Genomic DNA, 11487 nt, shown 5'->3' with positions numbered 1-11487 from the left:
GCCTGGCTGACCGCGGGACTGTCCTGAAAACAGAGATTCTCACAGACCCTAAGCCTGTGACCCTCCATATTCAGCTGTCCCTTATGCTTTGGGTCATGGAAACAGCAACCCATAGGTTCAGATGACAACCATGGCTTCCTTAAAATGGAGCCAAACCTGGTTCCTCTGGCATATTCCACCTGCAGGAAAGGGGTGGCTTTCTCTGTCCTCAATCCCTTCGTCAGATGCCAGGGTGCTGGAGCTGGCCACCCCTGCCCCAGACCCCATGACTACCTGGAAAGCCCCTTGGGAGCCCCCTAAACGGGGGGTTTAGATATCCCTTGATGAATTGTATAATGGTGAAGTCTGGGCTTTCTGTGTACCCATCACCCAAATAGTATACACTGTACCCTGCAGGTAATTTTTCATCCCTTACCTCCTACCAACTTTCCCCTTTTGCATCACTAATGTCCATGGTACTACCCAGTGTGCCCATAGCTTAGCTCCCACATATAAGTGAGAACATGCTGAAGTTGGTTCTTCATTCCTGAGTTACTTCACTTAGGATAATGGCCACAAGTTCCATCTAAGTTGCTGCAAAAGAATAATTTCATTCTTTTTTAAGGCTGGTAGTATTCCATGGTAAATGTGTGTGTGTATACGTATGTGTGTATGTGTATATACATGTGCAAACATAATATACATATCACATTTTCTTTATCCACTCATTGATTGGTGGGCACTTAGGTTGATTCCAAATCCTTGCAATTGTGAATTGTGCTGCAATGAATATACCAGTGCATGTGGCTTTTTTATGTGATGACTTCTTGTCCTTTGGGTAGATGCCCAGTAGTGGGATTACAGGACTGAATGGTAGGCCTACTTTTAGTGCTTTGAGAAATCTCATATTGTTTTCCATAAAGGATGTACTAATTTACATTCCCCCCAACAGTGTATAAATGTTCCCTATTCACTGCATCCATGAAACTATCAGTTGTTCTTTGATTTTTAGTAATGGGGTAAGATGTTATCATCTCATTGTGGTTTTATTTATTTATTTTATTTATCGATTTCTTGATTTATTTAGAGATGAAGTCTCACTCTGTCACCCTAGGTCGAATGCCATGGCATTATAGCTTACAGCAACCTTACACTCTTGTCTCACCCTCCCAAATAGCTTGGATTACAGGCACCTGCCATAATGCCCAGGTAGTTTTTCTATTTTTAATAGAAATGGGGTCTCACTCTTGCTCAGGCTGGTCTTGAATTCCTGGGCTCAGGTGATCCTGGATGTTTGTCCTTTGTCAAATGTATAGTTTGCAAATATTTTGTAGTTGTAATTTACTCTGTTGATTATTTTGCTGTGCAGAAGCTTTTTAGTTTAATTAAGTTCCATATATTTATTTTTGGTTTTGTTGTAATTGTTTTGAGGGTCTTAGTTATAAATTGTTTGCCTAGGCCAGTGTCCAGAAGAGTTTGTCTTGGGTTTTCTTTTAAGTTTTTTATGGTTTCAGGTCTCATATTGAGTCTTTATTTCTTATTGATTTATTTTGAGACAGAGTCTCACTATGTCCCCCTCAATAGAATGCCATGGCATCACAACTCACAACAACCTCGAACTCCTGGGCTCAAGCGATTCTCTTGCCTCAGCCTCCCCATAGCTGGGACTACAGGCATCTGCCACAATGCCTGGCTTTTTGTTTTTGTTGTTGTTGTTGTTGTTATTGTTGTCATTGTTGTTTAGCAGGCCCTGGCCAGATTCGAACTCTTTGGCCCCAGTGCACTGGCCCCCTAACCACTGAGTTACAGGCGCCGAGCCTCACATTGAGTCTTTAATCCATCCTGAGTTAATTTTTTATGTGGAGTTAAATTTTCATATATCCCTATAGAAATAGGGACCTACTTTCATTCTTCTGCATGTGGCTATCCAATTTTCCCAGCACCATTTATTGAAAAGGGTATCGTTTTCCCAGTATGTGTTTTTGTATGCTTTGTCAAAGATTAATTAGTTAAAGGTTACCTGGCTTTACTTCTAAGTTCTCTATTCTGTTCCATTGGTCTATGTGTCTACTTTTATACTAGTACCATCCTGTTTGGGTTATGATAGCCTTGTAATATCATTTGAAGTCTGGTAATGTGATACCTCCAGATTTCTTCTTTTGGCTTATGATTGCTTTGGATATTGGAATTCTTTTTTGGTTCCATATGAATTTTAGGATTATTTTTTTCTAATTCTGTGAAAAATGGCACTGATATTTTAATAGGAATTGCATTGAATCCATAGATTGCTTTGGGCAGTGTGGTTATTTTCAGAATGTTGATCTCCAATCCATAAACATGGGAGTTTTTTCCATTAGTTTGTGTCATCTACCATTTCTTTCAACAGTGTTTTGCAGTTCTCTTTATAGAGATCTCTCAGCTCCATGGTTAGGTATAATTCTAAGCCTTTTATTTCTTTATTTGCTGCTATTGTAAACGGGATTGAGTCCTTGTTTTGATTCTCAGTGTGGTTGTTGTTGTGTATAGCAGTGCTACTTGTTTGTGTACAGTGACTTCATTATTTTTGTTTGTTTGTTTTGAGACAGAGTCTCATTTTGTCACCCTCGGTAGAGTGCCATGGCATCACAGCTCACAGCAACCTCAAACTCTTGGGCTTAAGCAATTCTCTTGCCTCAGCCTCCCGAGTAGCTATGACTACAGGCGCCCTTCACAATGCTTGGCTATTTTTAGAGACAATGTCTCGCTCTAGCTCAGGCTGGTCTTGAACCTATGGACTCAGGCAATTCACCCTCCTCAGCCTCCCAGACTGCTAGGATTATAGGCATGAGCCACCGGGCCTGGCCTAGTGTACATTGACTTTGTAACATGAGACTTTACTGACTTCATTTATCAAATATACAAGTCTTTTAGAGGAATCTTTGGTGTTTTCTAAGTATGGGCCAAGTGCAGTTCAAGCCTATAATCCCAGCAATTTGGGAAGCCAAGGTAGGAGGATCACTTGAAGCCAAGAGTTTAAGATATTTTTTTTGTCATTGGGTTTTTTGGTTGATGTTGTTGTTTGTTTGTTTGTTTTTGAGACAAAGTCTCATTCTGTCACCAGAGCTCGAATGCAGTGGCATCATCATAGCTCCCTACAAATGCAAACTCTTAGGCTCAAGTAATCCTCCTGCTTCAGTCTCCCAGACATTTCACTTTTTACAATACACACTGATGAGCTCTTAAAAAAGAAATTCATTAGAACTTTCATAACAGAGAGACATATATATGGTCTCTTTAAACAACTCCGTTCAAATTCTAGTTCAACAAATAAATTTCCATTTTGCCCTGGTCTTATCTTTATAATTTTTTTTTTTATTTCAGGTTATTGTGAGGGTACAAACAGCCAAATCACAATATTTGAATTTGTTAGGTAGAGTCCCTCTTGTAGTTATGTCCTGCACCCAAAAGGTGTACCACACACCCCTACAATGTGCCCATTCAGTGGGAGCACCCCAAACCCCCCTTCCCTCAGTCCCTCCCATGTTCTCCCTCCCCTCAGCTTGAATTGAAATGAGTTTTTCTCCTAGGTGGGTGTGAATTAGATCATTTACTGGCTTCATATTAGTATTGAGTAAACTGGATATTTGCTTTTCCATTCTTGTGATACTTTACTGAGAAGAATGTGTTTCAGCTCCATCCAGGCTAATACAAAAGACATGAAATCCTTTCTTATGGCTGAATAGTATTCTATGTTACACATATACCACACTTTGTTAATCCATTCCTGAGTTGATGCGCATTTAGGTTGTTTCCACATGTCGGTGATTGAAAATTGAGCTGTGATAAACTGTCTAGTGCAAATGTCCTTAGGATAATATGATTTTTTTTCTTCTAAGTAGATGCCTAGCAGTAGGATTTCAGGATCAAATGGGAAGTCTAATTTGAGTTTTTGAGTATTCTCCACACTCCTTTCTAAAGAGGCTAGCTGTATTGTATGTAGTCTCACCAACAGTGTAAAAGTGTTCCCCTCTCTCCACATCCAGGCCACCATCTGCAACTGTGGGACCTTGTGATGTGGGCCATTCTCACTGGGGTTAGATGATATCTCAGGGTGGTTTTGATTTACATTTCTGTGATGATTGGGGATGACGAGCATTTTTTCCTATGTTGGTTAGACATTCATTTGTCTTCCTCAGAGAAGGTTCTGTTCGTATCTCTTGCCTGGTGACAGATGGGATTGTTTGCTCTTTTCTTGTTGATTAATTTGAGTTCTCAATTGATCCTAGATTTCAAGCCTTTGTCGAATTCATAATATGGAAGTATCTTCCCATTCTGAAGGTTGCCTATTTGCTTTGATTGTTGTGTCCTTAGTTGTACAGAAATTTTTGGTTTAGCTTAAGTCCCATTTGTTAATTTTTTTTTTTTTTTTTGAGACAGAGTCTCATTATGTCACCCTCAGTAGAGTGCTGTTGGCATCACAGCTCACAGCAACCTCAAACTCTTGGGCTTAAGAGATTCTCTTGCCTCAGCCTCCCAGTAGCTGGGACTACAGGCGCCTGCCACAATGCCTGGCTATTTTGTTGTTGTTGTTGTTGTCATTGTTGTTTAGCAGGCCCTGGCCAGGTTGGAACCCACCAGTCCCAGTGCATGTGGCTGGTGCCCTAACCACTGAGCTATGGGCATCAAGCCATCTCTTGTGAATTTTTGTTGTTGTTCCAATTGCCACAGATGTCTTCTTCATAAAATCTTTCCCTAGGCTGACATCTTCAAGAGTTTTTCCCACACTTTCTTCTAGAATTTTTATCGTTTCCTGCCTTAGATTTAAATCTTTTATCCACCCTGAATCAATTTTTGTAAGTGGTAAAAGGTACGGGTCAAGTTTTGTTCTTTTACATGTGGTTATCCAGTTCTCCCAGCACCATTTATTGAATAGGGATTCTTTTCCCTGGTGTATGCTTTTGTTGGGTTTGTCAAAGATCAGATGGCTGGGCGGCACCTGTGGCTCAAGGAGTAGGGCACCGGTCCCATATGCCAGAGATGGCGGGTTCAAACCCAGCCCCGGCCAAGAACAAAGATCAGATGGCTATAAGAAAGTGGTTTCATCTCTTGGCTTTCTTTTCAGTTCCAAATGTCTATGTCTCTATTTTTGTGCCAGTACCATGCTGTTTTGATCACTGTGGGCTTACAATATACCCTAAATTCTGGTAGGGTGATGCCTCCAGCTTTGTGTTTTTTGTTCTTTGTTTTTTCTTTTTTTGTCCAGGGCTGGGTTTGAACCCACCACCTCCAGTATATGGGGCCAGTGCCCTACTCACTGAGCCACAGGCGCTGCCCATGTTTTTTTTGTTTTGTTTGTTTTTGTTTGCAGTCCAGCTTTGTTTTTATTACTAAGAATTGCCGGTTTGTTTCTGGTTCCATACGAAACGAAGAATTATTTTTTACAGATCTTTAAAGTATGATGTTGGTATTTTAATGAAGATTGCTTTGAATCTATAGATTGCTTCCGAAAGCATAGACATTTTAACGATGTTAATTCTTTCCAGCCAGGAGCATGCAATGTTCTTCCATTTGTTAACGTCTTCTTCTATTTCTTTTCTTAGGGTTTCACAATTCTCTTTGTAGAGGTCCCTCGCCTCTTTTGTTAGGTATATTCCTGGTATTTCATTTTCTTTGAAGCTACTGTAAAGGGCATTGTGTTTCTGATTACTTTCTCAACTTGGTTGTTATTGGCATATACCAAGGCTGCTGATTTGTGGATATTGATTTTATACCTTAAGATGTTACCATATTTTTTGATCACTTCCAGGAGTCCTGTGGTTGAGTCTCTGGGGTTCTCTAAGTATAAGATCATATCATCGGCAAACAGTGAGAGTTTGACTTCCTCTGCCCCCATTTGAATGCCTTTTATTTCCTTCTCTTTCCTGATTATATTGACTAGAACTTTCAGGACTATTCTGAATGGTAGTGGTGACAGAGGACATCTTTGGTTCCAGTTCTAAGTGGAAAAGCTTTCAGTTTTACCCAGTCAGTAGGATATTATTAGCTGTGGGTTTGTTGTAGAAGGCTTCCCTTGGTTTAAGAAATGTGCCACCTATGCCTATACTCTTAAGTGTTCTTGTTAGAAAAGGATGCTGGGCTGAGCGCAGTGGCTCACCCTTGTAATATTAGCACTCTGGGAAGCAATGCAGGTGGATCGCTTGAGCTCAGGAGTTCAGGACCAGCCTGAGCAAAATGAAAAACTGAGGCAAGAGGATCACTTCAGCCCAAGAGTTTGAGATTGCTGTGAGCTATGATGCCATGGCACTTTACCAAGGGCAACAAAGTGAGACTCTGTCTCAAAAAAAAAAAAAAAAGAAAGAAAGAAAAGGGAGAAAAAGGATGCTGAATTTTATCAAATGCTTTTTCTGCATCTATTGAGAGGATCATGAAGTCCTTGTTTTTGCTTTATTGATATGGTAAATTATGTTTATGGATTTGCAAATGTTAAACCAGGCTTACATCCCTGGGGTGAATATAATTTTTTTTATTTATTATTAAATCATAGCTGTGTACATTAATGCAATCACGGGGCACCATATACTGGTTAATTTTTTTTTTTTTTGAAACAGAGGTTTACTCTGTTGTCTCAGCTAGAGTGCAGTGGTATCAAGATATTTCACTGCAGCCTCAGTGTCCTCTGCTCAGTGATCCTCCTTTCTCAGCCTCCTGAGTAGCTAGGACTATAGGCATATGCCACCAAGCCTGGCCAAATGTTTCTATTTTTGGTAGAGATGGGGCTGATCTTGAACTCTTGACCTCAAGCAATCCTCCTGCCTCAGCCTCCCAGAGTGCTAGGATTACAGGCGTGAGCCACAGCACCTGGCATATAATTTCAGTCTTGCCTCTATCTCCTAAGGGCTTAGCAGCCAGATTAAGGATCCACGTTGTCCTGGGATTCCTTAATCATAAATTGTCTCATAGGCCAGGCAGCTTCTTATCAGATATAGGACCCATTTGAATCTAAACTTCCATACTCAAAACAAAAATCTTTCCAGCTACACACCATTCTATTAACTGTTGGTCTTATTACTACTGATTAATCTAAGTACTTTGACTGGTTTACAATCTGGAGGCCCAAATTCTTCAGCAAGCCATTGTTCCAACAAAAGATAGCAAGTGCAGAAGCTCACGTCAATGACGGTAGGTACACAAAGTGGAGAGCAGAGAATTATTTTTTGCTATAATGCCTGATGTTGGAGCTGACATAGCAATTGAAAAGAGTTCATATGGAATCTTGCTTGTCATTAGCAGAACTTTTGAGACCTAAGAGAACTCTATTCAGGACTATGGGAAGTGGAGAATATAACTCTATTCACAATAGTGCTTTATATTCAATGGCTAGACTAGCTTTCAATTGTGCTTTTCAGAATTAAGTGCGTCCTTGGGAATAAAAAAAGATTCACAGGCTTTGACAAGAATCCTCTCACTGGCTTCTAATGTCTGATCAGAGAGATAAAAATTATGAGGCATACTTTCTCATAAAACATCCAATATTGTCAGACTGATTTTTATGAGATAATTTCAGTGGCTTTAAGATGTAGAACTATCAAATTTTAAATGAAAATGCTGGTCTCATTCTTCCCCACACCCACGTCAACGTTGCCTCTGTCATGTTTCTGAATGCTCCAAAAGTCCCACTGTTTGAAACAAAAATGAAAATCTCACTTTTCCACTTCAGAATTCTTACAAGAGTCTAAAATATCTCAAAGGGGAGTTGAAGAGTGAGGAGTTGTCCAGTGTAGTGACAATGGAAGACATCAGGTTACAATTACAAGCTTTTAAAGTACAGGTCTATTCCAAGGATTTTTATCTGCTATAGACATCTCAAAATGTTCCTGGATTCTTAAAAATTATGTATAATTTCTCTCTGTTCTGTTCTTTTACATTTATATCCCCAAATCTGTTATTGTAAAAACTGCCACCATGGACCTCTGCTTCCTATCTCAAAAGCACACTTTCATTTGTCACACTGTATCACTTTGTTCCTATTCATGATTTAACACACCATTGAGTTTCATTCTCAGTCATCTGTCCCACTCTGATTATAAACAGGCTGCGAATGCAGTAAAGATATTCTGAAGGATGAAGGGGAGAAATCTGGCCCGCATAATAATGGAAGAAATAGTATTATCTTATTTAAAAAATCCACCAGCACTTGTATTTTCAGGAAAATTCATTAGTGGTTTGGGGAAACCACTAATTTTTTAATGAAATTCATTCATTAACTGTTAAGATTTGGGGTTGGTAGGGAGGAACACACCACACAATGGCCACAATGTCAAAAAAAATATCTTCTGATTCAAATCTCAGGACACATCTATGGTTCTCTGAGAATATGACCTATAAGAGAATTTTAATGAGCCAGGTTGAAGAGCCATAATACTGGTGATAAGATATCCCTTTGCCATCTCCATAGAAATGACATAGACAATATTAGCAGCAGGAAAGTGGTGGCTGTGACTGACATTGCACCTGCCGGCTGTGACCGCGCTGTAGCAGGGGGATGGCTGGTGATGCTGGAGCTACAGATACAGCAAGAGAGCTGCATTAACCTCTCACGAGAAAACTCAATCCCCCTGAGACTCTGCCTTGCTGATGGAGAACCTCAGATCACCCGAGATGAGACAATCCCAGGCTTCGACTGGCCCAGCATTCTCAGAACATTCCATAGTACTGAGAAGCTGAGAGACCACCACTTCCTACATAATAATAAGACCATGGTAATGACCTTCATGATGACAGTAGCTAACCCACTGTGCTTACTGTGTGCCAGGCACTGTTCTGAGGAATTCATGTGCACACTAACTCATCCTTACTGATAGCTCTCTTTCTTCTAGATTCCCCCAAACCAGCGGTTCTAAACCTGTGGGTCATGACCCCTTTGTAAACAATGAAAATACATCCTGCATAGCAGATATTTACATTACGATTCATAACAGTAGCAAAATTAGCTATGAAGTAGCAACGAAAATAATTTTATGGTTGGGGGTCACCACAACATGAGGAACTATATGAGAGGGTCGTGGCATTAAGAGGCATTAGGAAGGTGGAGAACCACTGCCCCAAACACATCTGTTAGCCACTGTCAGCTTATCAAGACTAGGAGGGCAGTGAGGAGTGGGGGAGTAGAGAGACATCCATGGTTCATTACCATGATTCTTTCTTCCTCCAAATCTACCCTTTCTGTTAAATTTTGAAAATTGATAAGGAAACTATTTTCCTTTGATTCTTCTCTCTTAATCCCAGATAAGGAAGTAGATTCCATTTGGGAATGGTATTGCTGAGTTCCAGTGGAGAACAAGTAAGGTGAAAGAGTGGCTCTGGGCAGTCAAGGCTTACAGGACACAGGTGTTATGGGTCAGTGCTTTTTTTCCAGAAGGGCAACAGAGTTAGCTGGCATCTATAAAAGGATGAGGGCAAATCATGCTTCTAGAACCATAGGTAGAGTTTCCAATAGTAGCTGACCATTTCTGCTTCAATTCCTGCCTTAGAAAAGAACTTTCTTTTTAATTTTGTTAAGCTGGCCCAGGCCAGGTTTGAATCCGCCACACCTGATGCACAGGGTGGGCGCTCTAACCACTGAGCAACAGGAGCACAGCCAGAACTTTTCTTTTTATTTTTTATTTATTTATTTATTTTATTTTTTGTGTGTGTGGTACATCTCACAGACACATTTGTTCATACCATGAATACACGGTACTTATACAAGTACACAGGGACAGTCCATGTCCCCATGTGACACAGTTTGCTTAGCTCTACGGGCAGACTGATGGTCCATGTCTTGTGTGCTCCAAGTGACGCTGGTTAGTGATGACCATGAGCAGGTGCAGGAGCTTTCAAAGCTTTACTTCTTTTATCAGCACTCCTGATTTTTTTTTTTTTAATTTCAGCTTGCTTGTTCATTCTTCTTCTTTTGAAGTACTTTTTTTTTGTTTTGTTCATTTTCTTCTTTTTTTTAATGTTCTTCCTCTGGCGATGCTCTGTCCCGTTGCCTCCCCAGTAGCTGGGATTACAGACGCCCACCACAACGTCCGGCTGTTTTTGATGTTAGTAGAGACGGGGTCTTACTCTGGCTCACTGCTGCTCATACTGGTCTCGAACCTCGGAGCTCAGGCAATCCACCCGCCTTGGCCTCCCACAGCGCTGGGACTACAGGAGTGAGCCACCACGCCCGGCCAACAATGAAGCTCATCAGCCCCATTCCGATCCAGATCTCCTGGTAAACTTCAGTATAGTAAGGTTTCATGGGGACCCACACATTTTTAATAGTGCTTTGAAGCATCTCGGCACCAAAGCAACAGCTGGGCCCAGCAGAGGCCCACGGCCAGAGCCAGAACTTTTCTTTTTAAAGTGAAGTTTTTCCCATAGGACCCTGGGCAATTATACAATTGCCATTTGGTCAAGTGTGACCCATAGTATACTTTGCCAAAAAGAGCAAGTCAAATCTTCGTATTTTATGATTTTGATGCAAGATAGGTGATTACCTCTCTGGTATTTGACACTTCAAAAGAAGGGTCAAAACCCCTCGCTCTACAAAGTAGTAAAAATGAGTCTCCCTTTTACAGTCTGCTAAGCCTTGTCCTGGCCCAGTATCTACCTAACAATCCCCTGGTGGCAGTCACCTCCTTCTGTCTCTCAGTTATGAGCCATTTGGACCCAGCAAGGCCTTTGGAGTATAGTTAATTTCACCCTGACCAGTATTCCTGTTCTGAGAAGTGATAGCGGCCATGATCACCCCTCTGCTCCACTAAGACTCGCAACAGTGGGTCCCAGAGAAGACCGAGACTTTGTAGGCCCCATCCACTTTAGGGAGGGGAGTGTTGGCAGCAATCAACAAAGACAACCGGCAGTGGGACACAGAGCATGGACACGGGTCAACAGGCGTGGAGCCTTCCCAAGCGGTGGGAGCCACTCCGGAGAGCCATTAGTAAGCTGAGAGCAGCGTAAAGGCATTTTGCTATGCCCCTCATGGTCCTGACCACACACTCACTGTGCCAGTTGTCCTATTTTCTTTTAATTGGTCTTTCTTCTGTTTTGGTCCTGAGAAAATCTTTCTCAGGAGAGTGGCTATAAAGTCCAGCCCTGCCTGAAGGGGCTGTAAGAGAGGTGATCGTGGATGTTTGCAGTGTGCCTCTCATGGTACACTTCTTTATCCTGGTCCAGTGCTGAAGTGTCTGACCTAGAACCAGGTCGCTCTGCCACAGGAAACTTGTTTACACTGGCAGATGCCCTTGTGGCTCCTGTCTGACTTGTGCCTCGCTTATTCCTACAGCACAGCCACTCTCTCAGAGTGCCCTGAATGTGGGGTCAGGGAGGTGCAGGTGTGTGGATCAGGGGAGACACAAAGGAGGCAGGAACAACCAAACACGTGAAATAAAAGAAGCATTTTATTACTCACAGAGCCTGAGGGAGGAGCAGCACCTACAGAGTTAATGAGAAGTCCAGAGAGGGGAGGAAGAGAAGAGAGAGAGAGAAAGAGAGGGACCAATA

General features: G+C 41.6%; 1 protein-coding gene across 1 annotated transcript; it reads right to left on the bottom strand.

Annotated features, from left to right (window-relative positions):
• Positions 1–9801: 9801 nt before the first annotated feature.
• On the bottom strand, positions 9802–10313 carry LOC128590555 (ATP synthase subunit ATP5MJ, mitochondrial-like). The gene is made up of 2 exons (XM_053597886.1): positions 10164–10313; positions 9802–9862 (listed from the first exon to the last, which is right to left on the bottom strand). The coding sequence occupies exons 1-2, from the start codon at positions 10277–10279 to the stop codon at positions 9802–9804; spliced, it is 177 nt and encodes a 58-aa protein (XP_053453861.1). The 5' UTR covers positions 10280–10313.
• Between the last annotated feature and the right edge of the window lie 1174 nt (positions 10314–11487).

The sequence above is a fragment of the Nycticebus coucang genome, chromosome 7 (assembly GCF_027406575.1).
Source record: "Nycticebus coucang isolate mNycCou1 chromosome 7, mNycCou1.pri, whole genome shotgun sequence".
Taxonomy (NCBI): Eukaryota; Metazoa; Chordata; class Mammalia; order Primates; family Lorisidae; genus Nycticebus; species Nycticebus coucang.
Note: the sequence above shows the minus strand (reverse complement) of the source record. Positions and strands in the feature narration are given on the sequence as shown.